Source organism: Nilaparvata lugens, chromosome 4, assembly GCF_014356525.2.
Source record: "Nilaparvata lugens isolate BPH chromosome 4, ASM1435652v1, whole genome shotgun sequence".
Lineage (NCBI taxonomy): Eukaryota > Metazoa > Arthropoda > Insecta > Hemiptera > Delphacidae > Nilaparvata > Nilaparvata lugens.
This window is the reverse complement of record NC_052507.1, coordinates 53738767-53762009: the sequence shown is the minus strand read 5'-3', so window position 1 is coordinate 53762009 and position 23243 is coordinate 53738767. Positions and strand designations below refer to the sequence as shown.

The window sequence follows — 23243 nt, the reverse complement described above, 5'->3', positions numbered from 1 at the left end:
TGATTGAAAAAAAAACACAAACATTTTCCTTTCAAGTGTAACTTACCCACCTATAAGGACTTTATAACACCTATATTAGGCCTACTTTTATACTCTTCAGAAGTTGTAATAATTTCTATAGCATTTCTAGTATTCCCAGTGTGCAATTGCTTCGGAATAATAAATTATTTAAAATCTATTCACCCGACCTTGCCAAGGATGTTTGCCAATTTCATTGCGAAACTACACTGGAATTTCGCACAAAAACAGAGCAAGGAAGCGTAGGTTTTCGCAATAATAATGGCAAACTTGGCTTCGAATGTAACCAGATGTTCTCGATATGTTTGCTTCCTGATGGTTTACATGTACGTACATAAAACTGTATTCACTCTGTCTCTTTCTCATTCTTCTTTGTTTTTGTTTTCCCCTCTATCTTCTCCTTTTTACTTCCTTTGTTATCCATCTCCCTCTTCTTCATCCTTCCCCTCTTCTTTTCCAACAGTTCTTTGATTTTCTCTCTTCATCTTATTTTATCTCTTCTACTTATTTTCTCTCATGTTCTCCCAAAACAATGTTTCTGTTATTTTTTTATATGAAGGGTCTTTCCCTTCTCCTCCCTTCATATTCCTCAGCATTCTAAACATTTTCATTTTCCTCAACCCCCTTGACTAATTTTCATTTTCTTCAAACTTCCCCCTATAATCTCTCGCCACTTCCATCATCTCGTTATTTCTTATGATCTCACCATCTTCTTCTTTTGCATGTACAGTAGAACGTCGATAATTCGGACGTCAAAAACCCGGATTCGTCTCTTGCAAGAAATAAAATTTTCGTACCTTCTGCCCTCGGCGCTAAGCTCCTTACTTTAGAGCGGGCGACTGGAGAAAAACGTGTTTTTAATGTACAATATACATTATACTCTACCTACCAATAATTGAATACTGTATATGCAATTTTAACAGCTTTGTTTCTTGAAAAGTGCGTGCTGACCGATTTTTTAACGTAATTTCGATAATCCGGATAGTTTGATAATCCTGATGGGGTCCGGTCCCAATTAATCCGGATTATTGACGTTCTACTGTACTTCTCTTCTTCTTTTTTTATTTTCATCACCGTCCTCCAGTCAAGTCATTCATTGGAGAATTGTTCAATTCATAGGTTTATTATGCTTCATCAATGAAATTAATCTTACTTTCAATTACTTTAGCGCTATGTTATGCATACGAATAGAGGAATCTGAATCAATTTATCACTGATATCATACAGAACAGAATACCGATGCATTAATGGTCTATGGTCTATGCTGATATTGAACCGACAACTTAACACTGTTCACCAATGCAGCATTATCATGATGTGTTCAGTAGGTACCGTTATATCGACTTGAAAAGGGCGTTTATTAACAGTGACTGAAGGTGGATGTGGGTATGTTTTATGTGGGTATGTTTTATGTGTTCTACAGTGAAATGTAGTTATGGTGAGTTAGTTACAGCTTCTATAGCGAAATACATTTCGAACATTCAGCATTCATTATGAATAACATGGTTGCTTCCCATTCAATCAATGCTGACATTTCAAAGAGGATCTTAATATGGTGAATGACAAGACATGTTGAAGTTGAAGTTGAAGGTGAAGGCTGTCTAGTTTTCATTGAATGCTAGTCACAGAGTGAAAGTGAACCAGAATGCCGTTCAGCTCTTTTTTCACTGCCATAAATTCTCTCAATTCCCTGTTTGTTGCCAAGTTTTGCTAGCCGACAAACTGCTTTGTAGGCTTCACATTTTTCTATTAGCTGATAATGTACTGAGAAAATTGTAAGTTCACTACGAGAAGAGCCCTGGTTTTCATTGCTGACAAGTTTTCAAGAATGACAACCAGGGATCTTCTCATGGTGAACTATTAATAATACATGATGGATTACCGATAACTTTTAGCATAAAAAAGAAATGGTCTCTAGTATAATAATCTGAAGATATTCGCTAATATACAGAAAATCTTTAAAACCCTTCTAAACTCCCAAAAGGAAAAGTGTCACGCTTTGCTAGGAAAATTCCAAGTTTCTTTAAACAATGATTGTCTGTTTACTAGTGAATAAGTAATTTGAAGATTGAAGACTAAACCAGAATTTCTTGATATTATCCATCTCCGTCACTTACTACACAATCATACTTATAAGAAATCAATAAGATTACAATTATGGAGTTTGCTTCGCTATGATAACATCATACGAAAGTGTCACAAAGAAGACAATAACGTAAAACTTGTTTATGGTATCATAGTGATACACATTTAACTATCGGCATTATTTACAGAAAACTCAAACAATAATTCTATTATATAGAGCTTATGGAAAACTCTTCTTCTTTTTCTTCTTCTTGTTCTTCTTTCCAGGATTGGACGTACACACCTGTTCCGGTTTCAAAGGATATCACTAGTTAACTACTCATCTTACCATCCTTTTAGAGGTCTGCCAATATTCCTTCTAGCATAGGATCTATATTTCATGACAGCTTTTAAAATTCTAGTATCTGGCATTCGTTCCACATGGTTCTTCCAGTTCAATCTGTTTATTTCAAGCTGTGTAGCTAATGATGATATTCCTAATTCATTTCTAATGTCATCATTGCGGAATCTGTCCATCTTTGTGCAACCTTTTACACTTGGAAGAAAACGCATCTCTGCAGCTTGAACTTTGTTTTCTGCTTGATCACCCAAGTTTCCACTCCATACAATAATGTTGGTACCGCCATCACTTTATAAAATTTTAAATTTCTCAATACCAGCATTTTATTGTACCACATATGTGTAGATGTCTGTTCAGTTTCAGATCCACATCATTATCAAATCCATTCGTGATCCCAACACCAAGGTTCTTGAAGTAAGACACTTGTTCAAGTGAAGCATCATCCAGCATTATTTTAGTTCCAACAGGTGATTTGTCGCAGAACTTTGTTTTGGTTGTGTTTTTTGAGAAGAACAGATTATACTTTTGAAATGTTATTCAGAACATACATTGGAAAACTCTATTCAAACATTATTTACAGAAAACTTGAACAATTAACTTATTATATAGAGTTTATGGAGAACTACATTAAAACAATGTTGACAGTTTGAGGAGAATCACACCATAGTTGGTTATATTCACTATATTATAGTTTAAAGGTTATAGTTAAAGGTTTTTATATCCCACTATCGAAGGTTGCTCGTTATGTGAACCACAAACAGTCACTGCATCATTTTCACAACTTGAACAAAGTGAATTTCAATCGTCGTCGGCGGCATTATTGTTATTGATGACACATTTTTGTTGTCTGCTACAGTGAGATATACTGCAAACTGTCAGCATTACACATGAATAGCATCAATGCTCCTCATTCAACCACTGTTGACAGTTCAATTTGAATCTCACTGCAGCTGGGTAGCATTCCAAGTGGCAGCATTGGTTGAATGGAAAGCGTTGATGCTGTTTGTAGGGAATGATGACAGTTGGAAGTGGATCTCACTACTAGCGATGACATCACGAGCCTCGCAGCATAAACTCGTTGTTGTCCTTGATTCTGTTTGAACATACAATATTTGCCGAAACAATTTGCTTCTCGACATCACAACGAAAGTTGCATTCAACCGGATTCATATCTCAAGTCTTTCGTTTGTTCAAGTCAGCCGAAACAAAACGTTTTGATGTTCTACATAGCATTTCATAGCCCTCAAAAACCAACCAGGTATATGATATTTGTTGAAATTAGAAAAGTTGAGAATAAGGAGGAATAGGTTTGTTTGTGATTGAGTTGTCTGTTTATTATTTCAAGATATACTGTATGTAGTTCTCAAGAGTAGCTGATTAGACATCTATTGTGATGAAAATTCTCAAATCCTCATAACCTTCTCCTTGATCCCAAAGGTCCTGATCCATAACTTCATAAAGAACCATGACAGTCAGTACTACTACCTTCATAAAATGTCGATTTCAATAAAAATTTGCGTCAATACAAAGTTTAGCGTTTCTATATGTGTTGGTTTCTTTTGGGGAAAAAATAAAATAGTAGAAAGGTTAGTTGAAAATTGGAGAAAGAATAAAGCAGTAAAATATGGGAGAAATTGAGTCAAAATACAGTGATCAAACGATGGTTTTTCAAATATAACAACAAAGTGAATCAACACTGGTTTTCAAACAAGGTAGTTGAGCAATTTGAAATGTTCTATTGAATAAGTAGCCTACTTGATTGGCCTATTCAAATGCTGCTCCCATAGAAGCTATGGAATCATTAATAAATCATATAAGATTTTCATATAATTCGCCTTTTTTGCGACAGAATTCACAGAAAATACTGCGTTTTGCAATCTACAAGGTCAGTAATATAGTTTAATATTCAACTGTCTTACAGACTATATTTTTCGATGAGGATTATGAACAGAATGAAATTATGGATATGGTCTGGATTTATGGATATCAATATCTGGATATTGTTGAATGTATGATAAATTAAACAATAAAAGTGGTCTGAAAAGAAAAGAAAAGATGATACTGTACAAGAGAAGTCATTTAAAGGTGGAAGCATGAACTAGAGAGTGTGGATAAATATTGTGCCTTAGAAACAAACAGCTTGGGCTCCAAGTCAAACGCAGCCAACCTATTTAGTCAAACAAGAGCCGAAAAGTAGTGTCGCAATTTCCTCTTTCTCTTCCTTTCGTGTTTCGTTCAAAACAGATTGCTCTCATTCAGTCTCAACTAGATCTCACACGCACGCTAAGAAATAAGCAGCAGAAGGCATAACACAAACGAATCTCACACTGATGTCATATATCACAGAAAGTTTAAAACTAGAAAATGGGCCCACAACGTTTATTATAGCATAGATTCATTACTTTTCGATGATGTTTGCGTTATATTATGAGAGAGATCGAGTTATAAAACTTTCCACAATGAACCGGCTTGGTATTGTTTCTATCACTTATTTATGAAAAATGATAGTATATGGTGAACGTACAAAATTATATTAACAATCTATATGAAAATATACTAAGTAATTATGTCTAATACTACGAAACTATTCAAGTAGTATTTATGGTGGTCCATTATCAATCTCTAGTAAACTCATTTTTCTAGTGAGTTCACTAAATTAGGACAAGTTTCCAATTATTTTCTATAAAAAGATAATTATTGTAACAATTCGAGTTATTGAATATGTATAACCACTACAACATCAACTTCACCACAACAAATTAAGTTAGATTATACTGTATTACTTACTTATCTCTAAAGGGCCACTAAAACTGAAACACATTATAAGTTATCAAGTACACTTTTTCAAGTTATTGAATCTTATTAGGCTGAATCTCATGAGTTGGAACTGGTTGTGATAACAATGAAAAAGGGTATTTGATAGTGTGTTATTCAAGTATACAACTACTATTATATTTTATATAAGTAGGTGTATATAGTCATTGGCTTAATCAGCAAACTGGAACTGATCCAAATGATCTCCCTAAGAATTAAAGTCGCTGTAAATTTTTTCTTGTAAGTGGTTATTGTAGTGAGATTTACTTTTTATTATCAGCATTAGATTAATGGAAGGCAAGGATGATTTTTGTGAGGAGTTCTGACAGTTTTAAGTGAATCTAAGGATACGTTAACAGAACTATCCACAAATGGGAAAATACATACAGTAGTCGTGAATACAAGTGGAGCAATTAGCCTACCCTGCCCCTTCATCACGCAACGCATGTACAGTACAACAATTAGCTTCACGCACTTTGTTCTTACTGAGAGTCATTTTCGACTGTCAGTATTCCCTGTTAATCAGATCAATGCTTGCCATTGAACCAATGCTGATAGAATAAAGTGAATATCACAATATTGAGTTCAATGTATGGCGAACTAACCGTAACGAAATCCACCTTGAAACCAAAAATATGGTTTGAAAATTATTCGAGGCTGTTATGTCTTTTACTTAGGATGATATACACACGTAGGATACCCATGTTTGTGCATGGGTATATGGAGGTTATAGTTTAGGTTGGTTCCGAACCACCAAGAAGCAATTTTCTACTCATAAATAATATTTAGTACGCTTTACACTCAAAACAATTACTAGATATTATTTATTCTAATCCTTCTACATACACCTCACAATGTTTCTCGGACAAAATTTAATTAATTTCCAAGGTATGACTAACATTATACCGGATATTATAAAGAATCTAATTGTAAATAATCCACGCAACTTCAACTTGAAAAACAGCGTTAGGAATAGTAGATTACAAGGTACAAAATACAAGAATAGTAGAACTTTTGGACTTCTACTGTGAGTAGATTGAAAGTAAAAGTGCAGTAGTACTTGTTTTTTTTTAATTGGAAGAATGTTTATGGAAGTTATTTCAGCTTCAACACAACAAAACTAACAAATAACACCTGAAATACTAGTAGTTCTGTGAACAGTAGACCTCGTGCTCAGTGAGTTACATTGACCCGTTATGTTTCTCAAAAATTAATAAATAATTTATCAATTAAAAATGTCTAGAAAAAATCCTCAATAAACATAGAGCTTTCTGTCCTATATCGTACCGTGACGTGTCGTCCCGGAATGTGAGTGTGAGCGCTGTTATCAGGTGTGGCTGCAACTGTCTACAACGTTGATGGAAAGATACAATTTTCAAGATGTTCGATGTTTTTGAACGGGCAGTATTATAGTCCACTAGACAGCTGATTTATGATTAATAATTCTATAGTCTGATTTTTACGGTAATATTGGCGTATGAAGGAGGCTCCTTTTTCCTTTTATATTATCCTTGAAATGCAAAATTTCCAAAAAACCTTGTATTTACGACGACGCGCAATTTAAAAAGGAACATACCTGTCAAATTTCATGAAAATCTATTACCACGTTTCGCAGTAAATGCGCAACATGAAAAAATTTAAACAAATAAACATTTAAACATTCAAACATTTAAACATTAAGAGAAATGCCAAACCGTCGACATGAACCAGGCCTCACTTCGCTCGGTCAACTACCTACGTATTCTACAATTCACACCTACATTTCACTTGTAACTCTTAGGCCTGGTTGCACAAAAGCCAGTTAAATTTTAACAGTGATTAATTTCACGAGGACCAATAGAAAAACCTTCTGAAAAGGCTTTTTTTTAAAGGTGGCTTCTGTGATTGATTCTCGTGGAATAATTCACGATTAAAATTTAACTGGCTTTTGTGCAACCGGCACTTAGTATTGGTAGAATGGGAATCATTGATGTTATCTATAAGAAATTATGACAGTTGAAAGTGTATATCACTATACAAAAAATGAGCTGCTCGGTTTAATGTTGCAATAAAATACAATTATAGTTAAATTAATTGCAAACTGCCAACTTAGGTTGAATGAGAAGCAAGTATTTGATGCTGACTGTTTCAAGTAAATACAACTACAACAGATAGGCATTATACTCAACTTCTCTCCTTATCTAACAATACCATTAATTAATCAAACACTGGAAATCAACATTAGAAAAAAACGAGAGTATCATGAAGAGAAGCAATACAACTTCAACCACATCCACTTCTAACTGTCAGCATTTCTTATTAAAAATAGCATCGATGCTCCCCATTCAACAAATTGTGGCAGTTTAAAGGGAATCTCACAATCAGCAGCAAGTGCAATTTGAGTGAAGGGGAGGAACCCCCCTCACCATACCCCCCAAAAGAGTGTTGGTACCCCCTAATGTGAGGAGCAGTACCCCCTGAAAGGGGAGTGGCTTAAAGGCGCATCACCGATCACCTGACTCAATACTATGACGTCACACCTCTTTCTCTGATCTTCCTTCTCTATCCAACATTCACACACACAGTGCTCAGGTTTGTTATAATTGAAAATTGTTTGTTTTTTCCTTCACGCCTATTGCTAAATTATGGCAGTTTTCCTTGTAGGAACGGAAACGCTCGGCTATAATTGACAAGTCGATAAATAAAACAAAAAATTGAAGAGTGAAATTTGTTGAGGAATGATGATGTGATTCCATTCTTACATGCAGAGGACGGCTTTCTAGAACGCATCCAATTGACTAATATCTTGAATGATGGTAGCTACAGTATTAAATAACTAAAGTCTGTGAGAGATTACTTTTAGTGAGATTTTTAGATAAAGGATAAGAAGAAGATGTATGGAGAAGTGATTTCAGAGACTTGAGATATTGACAAAAAATCCACATTATTTCAATAAAAATAAACTTTATTTTGATAAAAAGTGGATTTTTTGACAATATCTCAAGTCTTATCAATTATGGAAAAGTTCCACAACATCAACATTCACTCTACAAACTTAAGTAAGGAAGTAAGAAGAGGCATGGGAGGAGACATGTGATTTCTGTTACAAAAACTGAAAACTCATGTATTTTTGATGAGAAATATCATGTATAATAAATGACAACTTGAATACCTGAAACTGAGTAGGTCAAACTTGATAATTGAGAAAACATTTTAAATAATGTTTTACAAGATGTTATCAAGTCGAGCTCAAGGCTTCTAGCCACCAATCTCAATCCAGCATTACTTCAATTTTTCAACAGAAATCCGAATAAACAAGGATGGGAGCTCATGAATTTTTCAACGGACAACTGAATAAACAATCAGTCCAATAATAAGTAATGTCTAGCCTCTAATTCATCAATTTTTCAAACAATGACAGGCGAATGCGTCACAATTACAGCTATGTCCAAGATTATCGATCTTAAACTTTGGTGGAAGCATGGATAATGTCGTATTTATACTTGCTATTCCATTATTTGTTAGCAATAGAGAATAAATGGATTAATACTTGTCACCACATTATCTGTCGTCAAAGTTGAAAACTTTAACTAGCAAATGTCAAGCAAGTTCATCCCCGTTACAAATTAAAAGTGAACATTTGAAGAACAATTCTCCAGAATTCAATGGCGCTTGATTCGCAACGAAATGTACTAACTTATAATGAAGCAATTCAAATTCGGTTCACCATCAGTATCATGGGTTCGGATCCCAATCCGACAGGAATGTTTTCATCATATTATACTTTATTGATAATAACTGAGCCACATCATAGAATAGCTCATTCAAAGAACACAACTTATTAAAAGCTGCAGACAATCAACTGTGGTTCAACTCCAAACTGTTCCTCTTAAATAACATAGTCCCAGATAAGAAAAAATGGTAATGTCTTGAAAGATTTTTATTGAAGAATACAACTTCCTCCATTCTACAAAAACAGTACTTGAACGAATATCTTGTATAGCCAAATAAATGAAAAGCTTGATTTTACGCTCTCTTCTACTTAACCCACACAACTAAGCATTATACAGTATATATACAGTATCTACAGTACATACGAATATATACCAGATTTGACAAACCCCTTTTTCCAAACCTTTCTTTCTTAAAAACGTTTAGAACACATAACATTTATCAGAAAAAATCGTCTATAGTGAGAACTGTCAATAATGACATTGACTGAATGGGAGGCATTGGTTTTATTTAAAGGGATTGATAACAGTTACAAGGTACCTCACTAGAAAAACAAGAAAACAATGTGAATCACAAATGCCTACCTTTGACAATTCATCTCGCCACCACAATTGTTATCCATAGGAGAATGACAGTTCAAAGCGTTGAACGACGGTGCACCACAATCACAGTTCTTGAACCACATCGCAGCCAAAATCCATGTAAATAGGAGTCCCCTTTTGTAGGGTGTGGTTTTAAAGTCCGAATTTACACGGATTTCCAGAGACAGATATTTTGCCAACACCGTAAAATACGAACGTTATTGTAGAGCCAAAATTGTAAAAAACGGGTGTTAAAAGAGAGATTTGTCCTGTTTAAATAACATAATGAACCGGCAACCGAGATTTTCCTCAACAAAACGATCAGGAGTGTAGAACTGCCCGAATTACCACAGATAATGAACAAATCTATTAAATTGTAGAATTGTATCCGCCTCACAGAGCTTCAACACAATATTGCACCGGATAGTCACGTAGCTCTGATACTGGGAAATCAAATTAGGACCGTGTAAGTTAATAACTGATGGCTGTCCAAATTGTAATCAAACTATTAATACAGTATAATTTTCATAGAGGTTTCCTTAGTAACATTTCAAAGCTCGACCGAATGAAATTCTATAAATCTTGTTCAAAACTGTCCAAAAGTACAAAGTTTGTGATAAATTTACAGATAAATTACTACTCGATACACAGAGGTTTCTCAAGTAACCTACTTCGGGAAAAACACCGACTTTTTAAAATCCGACCGGCAAATCAAGACTGAAGTTTTCGTATGAATGAAGCCACGTACTCACTGCTTGGATTACTTTGACACTTCAACAACTGTCTAGAATATTAGATACATTTCCGATCACCTACACCATCACCGATCAGATGGTTCAGAGAGAGGGAGATAGAGAGTGTGTGAGAGAGAGAAAGAGACTGAACTCTCCTCTAGAGAGGTTGGCGAATGTCTGCTAGTCTCTGGGTTCTAGAGTCGTCGAGTAGCCAAGTCTCTCTGCAATGCGGCGCCGAGTTGGGTTGCCTCCCCCCATCGGGGGCCCCCAAACTCCCCAGAACCCCCTACCTGGCCACCGACAACCTTGAACGACCGTGAGGAGAAGGAGGTGAGGGAGGAGGAGGAGAATCCCAAACCAAACAGCTAACCTTGACTTTGAAATATAGCGAAGGGGGGACAGCGGTACAGCGCAATGTGAAGTGCACCCCCTCTTGACCCCCAAGAGGGCCCCCCAATTGCGTCACACAGGATCGATCCAGCCCTGCGCAATAGGGATATCCAACACCCCCAAACCAACTGCAAAACTAGTGAATCTACTTCACTCTCCACCCACCCCTCTCACAAAATATTGGATAACTCTGGTAAGTGTGTTTCAGCTGATCCACTACCCACCCCTTCATCAACCCCCCCCCCATCAAACATCGAACCCATCTACAAAACTTACCTACTTCTTCGTGTCTCAGCTCAAATACAGTTAGTTGAAGAAGAGGAGTAAATATTCCATTATCATTTATCAATCATCCATTTAAAACCAGATATTTTTGGAATCACAACAGGATTCCCTCATTCCTCATTATGATAATATCTTACAGTGATTGTACTCTCTGTGGCTCCTACATTATCCTCACGAACTGCCTACAGCGATATTCACTTTCAACATTCAGCATTCCTTATAAGTAACACCAACGCTTCTAATTCGATCAATGCTGACCGTTTGATTTGAGAGTTCCACATAGGATATTATTTTATATGAAAACAATTACTATCCGATCGACCATGAAACTCCAGATATTTTTGAAAATCACAACTAGATGCTCCATCAAACAAATTGAGAGTGCTTGCATTCTATGATTGTAACCTACATTTGGACTGGCATATGAATATAGGAGGAACGATAGTCTTTGGCATAACCCTGTAGCCTTTCCTCAAGTAGAATAATATTTTTCTACTATAGAATAAATAAACTGAGGTGAAAAAGAGACTTTGTCAGTTCCACAAAATATGTTGTTCTACATGATCATGTGGAACTGACAACATCTCTTTAATTTCACCTTGTTGTGGAGAAAATCCACAACATTTCTGTTTCTACTGTAAATTCTAAATAAATAAATAATGCCACAATCATTCGTCACGGCAGGGTAACTCTAGAATCGACATCAGCATGACGTACAGATCTGTGAACTGGTTCGTACAGGTTCCGTACAATATTTATGTGATATCACCTTGATACATAAGTACCTATTCGCATTCTCATCTCAACAATCTTTCTTAGTTGCACTACAACATTGTTGCAAGCTTCCCCCTTCACTTTACCCCTCAGTTCGCCTGTTCTGGCTAATAACCAAGATGTAAAAAGAAACAGGAGAAAAATAAAAGATGAAGAATAGAGGCGAACAGAAGAAGAGAAGAAAATTGCCAAATCCATCATGTGAAACTGCTTTGGTTGATGGGAAAGGGGCGCTTGTGTTAGTCTCAGTGAGGGGGGGGGTTGGGAAGGCTCAGCCCCCCTTTTTTGGTGCATCATATTGACTGCACCCACAAACGGATAAGAACTCGTTTTAGCAATATTTTTTTTTTCAGACAACTCACTCCTCTATTTTGCCTGCTTTAGCGCTTTCTAGCCTCTTTGAAATATTGCATCCCATCATTATTTTTTTGGTCCTATTGGATTCAATTTCTTTCCTTTATTACAGTCTATTATTATTCTCAGTCAATCTCCGAAGAACATGACGAACACTCGATTACTAAAGACATGATTCCAAGTCAAATTCTGAAGACATGTTATTTATGTTGTATACAGATCCGTTTTATTTGGATTTGAAAGAAGTTCTACTTTTATTTCTATCTGCGTAAGGATACTTTCACACTCATTCAGGTTCTTTTCGTTTTTGGCAAATTCCGATAAGTGTAAAACGGTAATTCGGTTTGAATTCGGTACCGAATGGAAACCGCATAGAACCGAACGTCCACTTGACTCTAATAAACTCCATCAGGTTTCAATTCGTTGCTAGCGAGAGGCTATTTTCACACACTTTCGGTTCGGTTCGTTTCGTTTTCGGTTAGTTTTTGGCAAATTCCAATAAGTGTGAAACGATGATTCGGTTTGAATTCAGTACCGAATAGCAACCGCAAAGCACCGAACGCCCCCTCGACACGAATAGGTTTCATCATATTCGAATTCGTTGCTAGGGAAACGGGAAAAAACAAAGTCTTTTACACACGCTTGCCTTTTTTGTTTTTATTTTGAACTGATATCGTGATTGCCTGTTTCAAAATTTTCCAAGTCAAAATCATATGGTCAATTCATTTCTGTTAGTTCACAGGAACATTTTTTTCTCAATGAATAGTTTGATAAAAAATAATTATGAAAGATAAAAATTAAAACTCAGGGAATTTTTTTTTCCAGGAATATTATATGATTTCATCAATGGAGAGAAGAGATGAAGTTTATATACCATGTGTCAAAGCAAGAACAAATTTTCAATTAAAAAAATCATCTCTCTGAAAATCCAAAATTAACATAATCAAAAAGAAACTATTCAAATAATCCACAATTTTTAATTTATTTTAAAATTTTGTTTTTTAAGAAGTAGCATATCAAAATTTTACACAAGCTGTTATATTTAAATATACCAGCATGAATTGTGAAAATCCAAACACAGCTGTGTTTGAGAAGAAAATACCTAATTAGAACCGTACGAATTAAAACCTGGCATGTATGAAAGCCTCATTCGTTTTCGATAACGAACCGAACCAAACCGAAAACGTACCGAACCGAATGTTGTTGAAACTCTTCAACAACAGGCCAACTGATTGTCCATTATTTTATTTGGATTATCAGTTTATCGGTTATCTGTTATAGATTACCTGGTAGTATCTTTTGTTCAAACTATACCAAAAGTCTTTGAAATCTTGGAACTTGAAATTGAGGGAGCTGTTTATAGGAAGTCTCTGTTTCAAATTCGGAGCATCTACTATAAACTATAGACTGATTAAGCTTTAAAAAGATTGAAGGTTTTATTGCTAATTCAATAGCCGAGTATCCACTATTGTGGACTATTAAACTACATAGGCTACTGCTGTCTATTCATGAACTGAATTGAATATATTCTGCCTCAAAACTGCATCAGGAACGTTGGTTTCTCTCTCTGTTTACAGCATTCGTTCACTCTCTAAATGGTTTGTCTGAATCAATGAAAAAAAAACGTGAATTTGAATTACTCACTCTAAATAACTAATGTTCGGCGAATAAGTTTAAATATGATCGCACTAAACACTAAACTGTTGCTATTCATTTCGAAAATTTCCACCTCAAATCCTTCATTCAACACAGATAATTCCCAACAAACTCTGCAAGAGGAAAATAAAAGCTCGCCTATTACGACACACTTCAACTTCAGGAAAATAGGTCAGGCTATTGAAATGTAGCTTTTCACAGGCTTTCCCTGCTAACTCTGTGATTGGCAGTAACAAGAGGGGATCTGAGCCCTCCCCCTCCGATCAAACAGGAGGATTCCCCCACTCACAAGAGGGGGGGGCATACATCAATGCCAGCTCAAGGGACTGTTATCAATGGGAGAGTTCTTCCCCTCCCACAATACAAGAGCTTCTCCCATACCCCTACAGTGATTTGACGTCATGCGAAATATTCTAAATTCCATGTTTTCCACTCACTTTCCAGCAGCTATGTGATTCTTGTTGGTACCAAACACCAGTAACATATTTGATATTCATAGTTCATGATATAGAAAATTATAGCAATACCTAGTTTGTATTACACTATCCGCAGCTAACAAATTAATCTTTTATCTTTATCTACTCTAGTACATTATAATGTAATATTTGGAATGAATATACAGTGACTTGGTCGAATCAGGTCTGGTAATAGTTAATGGGAAATAGGTCTAATCAATGATCAAGAAGGTTAATTTCTGACTACTTTTTGGTATCGATTGATAAAACTACGCAAATTTTTGTTGGCATTCAATTTATTTGTATTGAACGGTATGAATTAACATGATTTAGAGTAAAAGAGTATTGTATTAACGGCAATAGTGTATAATTTTTGCAAAAGTTACTGATACGAAATAGATTGATCACACTGAGATTTATTATTATTCAGAGATTCGGGGAATATTTATCAATTCATCCAACGTTACTACTTGGTTCAAGCTCACTATTTAAAGAGAAAAATATAGTAATTTGGAATTATTCAAATCTCAACACCATCAATTATCAAGTTCAATCAAATTGATAAAAGTAAACAACACATAAATTCTTTAATTGAAGCATTAAGGTGCGTACAGACTTTCGCTCTGCTCCGCAACCGAACGTCACTCCAGCAGAGCGATTGCGACTGTGGTGCGATGGAGAAACGAGGGCGGAACGAGGGCGGTACGAGGGCGGAGCGTGCTCGGTGCGGGTTGGAGGCGCGTATATGTGTACGCAGCTTTACAAGGGTGAATCGGACTGTTGAATAGAGTCTCTAACCTATAACATTTCACATTTGACAGAGAACAACAATAGGGAGGTAGGTGGAGAAAATAATTAAAAAGGAATACAGGACAGAGCAACGGAAGAAAAATTCAGCAGATGAGAACGTAAAAAGAGAAACCCTGTATACGAGCCTTTCTATCAGATCAGAAAAAAGTTTTCCACTCCTGGTTTTCCATACCTTTCCATTTCTGATCATTAAAATCCGGAAAAACCTTTGTGTTTTCAAGAGGAGGAGAACTTTTGCTCCTACAATTGTTTCGTACCGTTCAAGAGTCTACATTGTGAAATATTTTCAAATCAGAATCATCCAACTCTTGACTAAGGTTTGTTATTCGAGTCCGTATGATGATTATAATAGGATTTTTGTAGCATGCTGAGATTTACATACATACTTGCTGTCGTCTTCCAATAGATTGTACATTAATTACAACAATTTTGTTTATATATTCCTAAAAATTTCATTCTGTAGAGTACCTAATAATATAATTTCTTTCAGTTGTATGGTTTGTTTCATATTGTCGATATTTATCCTATTATATTAAGCGAGCAATTTCTGTATATATCTGGTTATTTTTATATCTGGTTATTTATGTTTTACGGATCTCGAAAACTGCTCTAACGATTTTCACGAAATTTGGAACATAGTAGGTTTATGGTATTAAGATTCGATTGCACTAGATCTCATTCTTTGGAAAACTCGTTGAACGACATTAAAAGGATAATTCATTCTTGGAAAAAATATGATAATTTCGTCGTCTCTCGATAACAGAAGATGCATGTGCCTGTGTGGGAGAGAGACAAAATTATTTCCAGCTGTGTAATCATAATCAATCAGCGAGAAATTTTATCTAGCTAGACAAATTTTAATCGACTTGATCAACATAATCTGATATGTTGATATGACATGATAATCCTCCTAAACTAGAGTATATCATAATTTTCAAAGTTGATCATTATTTGATAATTTCTAGTAGTGATTAGTGAGTTTTATTTTGTTATTCGATTTGGTTTGTATATAATCTAAATTATAATTTTTTTGTTTTCAAATGTTTGAACAGAAAATTGAACCTGAATTCAAGTGTATGGAACATAACTTACTTTCTGTACTATTTATAGTGTATAAATCAAAATTCGGGGAAAAAACAATTTTTGGCTGTGCCTGTTAGTACTTCCCCAATCATTTTAAAGAATTGTGTTCGGTTTATCAAAAGTCAATAAATAAATGACGAGCGAAGCTCGGTGCCCCGATATTCTATTTTGAACTGCAGAGAACTGTTTTCAGCTCTACCTCTAGTCTACGTATTTATTCAATATAGATAATTTACCATTCATCAAATCTTATCAACTACATATCAATGAATAATAATTATTCATCGATGATGAACACTATTTATCAATAATGAATAATAGTGTAGTAATTCAATAGGTGGATGGATAAATGAGCGATGAACGACAGGACGAATGATTGCAATACTGTATAATGATAGAACCACCCACAAGTCCATTGTAACAATGCAGAACAGGCACCTGTCTTAAAAGCCATAGACCACGTGACCCAACTGATGCATCTATTAATAGACCTGACTCAAACATGAAACCCATTTTAGAAGCAGCTTGAATATTGATTTTATTCAAATATTTATACTCCCATCTCAAGCCGCCCCAGTATTGTAGTTCATCTGCACTTATCATATTAAATCAGCTAATATAGGCCTAATTATATAATATTGTTCCTGTAATATCATGTTCATGATGAAAACGGGCCGTATGATATGATGTTCTCATTTCTACACAGCCAGTACTTCCATATTTTTGAACTGAATTAATACAGTACCGGTACTATATTCTAATCCAAATGAACACAGAATATAATTTATAATGTCAATACATTACAAATTTTATCATCTTTGAAGTTGTTACCGGATCTATATGTTGATAAATATTCACTGTCAAGGCCAAGTACCAAGTGCACATTTGCACGAAAGGCTAGATATTTTTAGATTGAAATGATATTACCAATCATATCCGATACTTTGTGGCCAAACCATTTATTGCAAGGAAGATATTCTTGAAACAAGAAGTTCATCATTTCTACTGAAATCACTAAGTCACTGAGGCTTGTTAGTTATTACTATGATTAATTGTACTAGTAATATTTGCAATCTTGAAAATAATTCACCTTAGGTTGGGACTCATGCCGTTCAATCAATTTATGAAAGATATGAGCAATGAAAGATATGATAATTTCAGATGAATGTACATACAGTTGAAAGTGGGTTCCGAACCTCTGATCTGCTAGACAAGGGGGAGATAAAATAGTTCAAAGAGCAGGACAAACAAATCACACCCTGAAGCAAAATAATTCGAGAGGTCAACTAACATTCAAATAACAGACGAACATCTACAATACAAAAAGAAAAATGCTGAAGTACCCGCGGGGCAAGATAATCCAATATAGATTTTCGAAAAAAAACTAGAGATCTCACGCTAAAATGGAAGTAAGAAATTGATGAGATTATAAGTTAAGCCGCCACAATATCAGATATTCGACATTTGAAGGCCACACGAAGGTTGCAAGTATTGACACGTGTACAAGAGCTTCCAAATTCACAGTAAACGAACAAAAATGCAGGACAGACGAAGCATAGTTGGACGAATGGAGAGGAAGGATAATGATAAGAAGAAAAAGAGGATTAGATTCGACAACCAAGGTCATTTTGTGAAAAGATGGGATTAAGGAGCTGGTGGGAAGTAACGAAATTTGCAGAGAAGAGGGTAAGGATATGGAGTAAGTCTATGTGGGGAAAAATATAAGAAAAGGAAAAGAGAGTATTTCAGAAGAGTATGGAGAACGAAGAGGATAAGATAAAGAGAGAGAAAAGAAGATTAATATTTCCACTTTTCCTGTTTCCTAATCCGCATCCTCCTCCAACAACGTCTTCTTCGTATATTTCTTCTTCATTTCCTTCTCACCTTCATTTTACTTCCTACCCATTTTCTCTGGATCATCCTCCAAATCGATCGATTATAATCGTGCAGTCAAGAAAAGGGAAAGAGGAAAGCAAAAAGAGCTAACACCTAACATTGACAGCCTTCAAAGCACCAAGTACGGTACTTATCTTTCTGAAAAGTCTCCAATCATAGAAAACTGGAAGAAATCGAAAAATGTAAAATATTCGACAGCTGATAACTGTGGGAAGTTTTCCATTGCCACCTCACTTATCGTATACAATATTGCCTGCACTCTTGTAATAAATAATATTAGCCTTATATTTTGCATTATTTGCCTCAATCTTGAGATCTTTCACCGAAAAAAATGATCACTAATTCAAACACTAACTGTATGATTCATTAATGACCCATTTGATGACTGGATATTCAATGATAAATCATCAAATATTTGGAAGAGAGTTATTCATTGCCACTAAATACAATATTGGCTGCACTCTAATAATAAATAATATTAGCCTCATGTTTTGCATTATTTACCTCAACAATCTTTCACCGAATTCAATACTTCACAACAATACATCACTGTTACGAACACTGACTGATTCATTAATTACTCATCTGATGACTGGATAACCAATGATAAATCATTAAATATTTGGAGAGTACAAGGACAACCAAAATCAATTAAAACTGAGAATTTAATTCTTCTATGGTAAAACAGACTCAGCTCAAAAGTGATGATGTTCTCAAAATTTATATATAAAATGTTCCAAAAATATGGCGATGATTTTAATTAATTGAAGATTTCCAAGTTCACCTTCTTGTTAATTGACATAAATATGTCCACAAACAGTTGAAGACCTGACCTAGACATAAACTCTCGAAACAAGATATTTATATTTTAGGTTATCGAATATCAAATAGAGATTATATCAAATCTATTGTGAATTTGTAGAAGTGTACATAGCACAATTGAGTCAAGTCCAGATATTCATTGACAAACTCTATTTTTCAAGCTTAAATACTCGATCGCAGTCCATTTCTAAGAACAACCCTCTTCCAGCATCGAATACATTCACAACCAATTAGATCTAAAGTCAATTACATAACACCGGTCTTAATTGCTAGCAATAAGTACAGGTTAGGTTGGTGAACCGGATGCAAGCAACCAGTTCGTAGCTGTTCAATGTTATCAACTACTTATCTTGTAAATAAAACTTATTTTGCAGTTCAGTAGATTAGCGAGAAACTTGTAAATTGAATATCGAGTAGGCAGCAAACTAGTGTGTTAATTTGTGTTAAAAGGCACGGTGACAACTGAGAGAGCCCTACCAACTGACAATATATCATTTGCAACCACAACATAGGATTTGAAATTGAATATCAAACTTGCCGTAGACTTGTGCTAAAATATACGACAACTAGTGAAACTGATAATGCAACATTGTTAATCAAATATAGAACGTGTAACAATTATATATTAGATCTAAGAAGTCAGAAACCACAGACAATTATTCAGAACATAAAATAGTAAATTACTTATCCAACTTGTAGAGAGCTTGTGCTGAAATATGTACTACAAGTCTGAAGGGTACCAACAATCTGATAATAACTCAGAATATAAAATTGTGAATTGAAATGTCGAGCTTGCAGCAAAATTAGTAAGAAGTTATGACTACAGATAAGAAGGAAATCTATCTAACAATAACACAGAATAAAAAATTATAAATTAAAGACTTAGCTGGTAATACAATAAAATATGAAACCTGTAACAGTATCGTACAAGAAATGTTCTGAACCAAAGAAAACCAACCAACTGATTCGTGGTACAGTGTTGCAGTTGAACGTATTAAACCTAATGGTACAAAGTCGTAAAACAAAACAACAAAGATGGAGATTTGATGTGTATCAACTAAAAATGTATATAATTATATACACTGGCAAATAATCCGTGCTTTGCACCGGAGAAAATTTGGTGTTGTAAGATGCAATCTCATTAAACATAAAATAATAAAGTAATTATTTATTATTTTGTTTAAAATTATGTGGATAATCTTCATAAGATTTGCACTTTTCCATAAGAAAATTGATTTTGAAATTGATACGTGATGATGCGTCATTCATGTATTTCCTAACCCGTACATCTTTAAGCCGTTTTTTATTCCTTTATAGATGTGAGGGTTTTGCTTGAATGGAAAAAGATAATTTTAACGAATTATCTAATTTTGTTTGAAACTTAATTCGTCATAATACTGGTATACGGTTCATAATCGGTCATAATACATGAATACAGATGAGAGATGCATGGATGGTCGAATAATGTTAATCATTTTGGAAATTTGAAAATGCACTTACCAAGATCCATGGGATACAGCCATGTGTTGACATCCAGTATGAGATCCATCTTGAAAGACTCGCTCTCGCAGTGGAGTCGGCTCACTAAAAAATTGGAAAATTAATTAGTTTTATTGTTTTAATTCATGTAATGATGTCATAAGTACAAATATTCACAGAAAAATTGTTTTTAAATAACTGCTTCAAATAATTATTGTTACTTCGAATCGATTCGAAGCATAGTGATATGTGACTTCCTGGTAAGAGGTAAGATGCAAAATATGAAGATGTAAAATGTGAATTTATATATGAATATGAATATGTGAGATGTAAAGATCATATTTGTGATGTAAACATGGAATGGAAGAAGAAAGAAGAAATTCAGCTGAGATTAGCTGAACAGATCATGGAAGACAATCAATCGAATTGGAAGCAGAGAGTATAGAATGGAATTCTATTGTATAATATAGTATAGATAGTAGAATGTAACATTCTACTATCTATAGAATTCCATTCTATACTCTCTGATTGGAAGAGGATTACTATAGATATTAAAAAAATAAAATAAAAAAACACTGATTTAAAACAGTAAATTAAACTAAAAATATTGTAATGTGAGCATTACAAAACAATAAAATTTTGTGACTGAATCTAAATTTAATATAATTTCTGAAACCAGTTGCCTAACGATATCAGATGCATGTATGCAATTCAAAATTGCATACTATTCACTGTCTCACGACTCAAGACTATAAATTCCCCCCACTACGATTCACCGTCAGACAAATGCGTGGGCGGACAGAAACCAAAGCTCGAGACCTCCTTAACCATGAAGAATTATGGCTTCAAACTCTTTTGTTTTTAGGTACTGGAGTTCAGGATACAAAGATGATGATGTCATTGCACCTTGAATATCAAAATATATGCATTGAAAATTTAAAAGATATGTGTATGAGAAAGGTTAGAGAACCGAAGGTTAGAGAATAGTGGCTATGTGTGAGTGAGTATTGAGTATAAATAGTTTATTTATTGAATTTTGTATACATATTAGTGAGTTTGTACTATTAATAATGTATTCAATTTCATGAGCGCTATTTTATGATGGTTTCATTAAATTCCATAGAGTTTGTAAGAATTAGTGAGCCTTTACTTTGATAAGTCAACTAACTACAATCATTAAACTTGAATTTTAAAAAACACTTTTAAAGTGAAAATACACTTACTTTTGTAGTGACGATCGTTTCGACCTGTTGTTGGTCATCATCAGACTGTGGGAATTTACTCAGATGACAAGGCTATGTGTGGTAAGGGATGAAGGAGATGGAATAGGTTGTGGTGGGGGTTGGGTTAGTGGATACTTAGTATCTCACTAATATTAAAGTTTAATTTTAACAGTGAAAAAGTATTGATATACAACAGAGTACAATCATTAGCTACAAATCCATTTTTCTCTTGTATTCTGGTGTTCCAGGTTTACTTGAGACTAATAATGGTGTTACAACTCAAACTCGTTTCTTTCATTTTCAAAACATTTTCAAGTCTCCTCATTCATTTCTCCTAATACAATCATGTAAAACTTTTTATTCCATTCATAGATATACAACATAGATTCACAGTCCAATAGCTTTCCATTTCACAGTGGAAAGAAAGCTTCGATCAGTCACTATGCTTTCATTATACCAATCAGCTTCATTATACCTATGTTGGGTTCATTGATCTGTCTAGTAGTTGGGGAAAGATGATCCAACTGAGACTGAATTCGCAGTAACTAGAACATGTTACACGGACATGTTCCTCGAACATGTTGAAAGGCTGTACAAGTTAGTGCCAGTGTAGTTTGGGGGCTTGGGAACATTTCCTACGATGTTATACCAAGGACAACATAGCTCGGTTCAGCATCCCAAGACCAGAAACTACCTTATAGGCTACATTCACTTTAAACTGTCAACATTGTTTGAATGGGAAGCATATACGGTAAATTGATGAGGAATGCTGACATAATTACAGTGAATCTGACTGACTATAGCCAAGTTTGATGGTAATATTGCATCCTAACGCAGGCTTATTGCCGGCGATATAACGTTTAATAGATACTTGGCAGGAGTTGAATAATTGATTATGTATAACACTAGTAGTGGTAGAAGTCTACATGTATGTGAAATTGTTATGTCCCTATAGTGAGTTTCACTTCTAACTGTTAGCATCCCTTAAGCATAACATCAATGGTTCCCATTTATCAAAAGCTGACAGTTTTAAGTGAATATTACGATAGGACAACGTATCTTCCGGTCATAATAATCAAACAGTCGACTATAAATTTATGACCCAAATACTATAAAGTTATGTACGATGACTAGTTTACAAGGAGACCATAATTGTCATAGAGTGTAGATAGAGATATAGAGCATGAAGAACTTGACTAATTATCTAGTAATGTAGCTTTATACAAAATAGAATCATTGGAATATTAATTTTTAGTTTTGTTTCAATTCATTACACAGAGTCATATGTATGGGAACCCTTCAATAAGTTGGAGACTGTAGTAGATATAATACTGTAATTTTCAGGATAAGTTATTGATCAAATACTCTAACTTTTGACGTACAATAATTGAAGTTCAACCCCTAAAAAAGGGGTGACTTAGGGGTTGTAACTCGAAAATTTTAAATGTAAACACCAATTTTGTGGTACATCATTTTCAAGACCTTTCTAAAACAAGAACGATGACATCAATAAAAATTTTCTATGATACTTTTATCCAAAATGGCGGCTGATTGAAGTTTTTGTTTTTAAAGAAATAATTGATAAAGTTCAAAAGTATCATTTTTCTCGTTAAGAAAAAGCCTTTAAAATGATGCATAACACAATGGGTGTTTACATTCAAAATTTTTGAGATACAACCCCTCATTTCTTTAAAAAACTAAAACTTCAATCAGCCGCCATTTTGGATACAAGT

General features: G+C 34.6%; 1 protein-coding gene across 2 annotated transcripts in view; it reads right to left on the bottom strand.

Moving 5' to 3' along the window:
* The window catches only part of LOC111053043 (DNA-directed RNA polymerases I, II, and III subunit RPABC3), a 212016-nt gene that overhangs the window by 69112 nt on the left and 119661 nt on the right, over window positions 1-23243 (bottom strand). For both annotated transcript variants that reach the window (XM_039425852.1, XM_039425853.1), the window contains exon 2: window positions 20309-20392. In XM_039425852.1, coding sequence (XP_039281786.1) covers window positions 20309-20392 — 84 coding nt within the window. The remainder of the gene's footprint in view (window positions 1-20308; window positions 20393-23243) is intronic.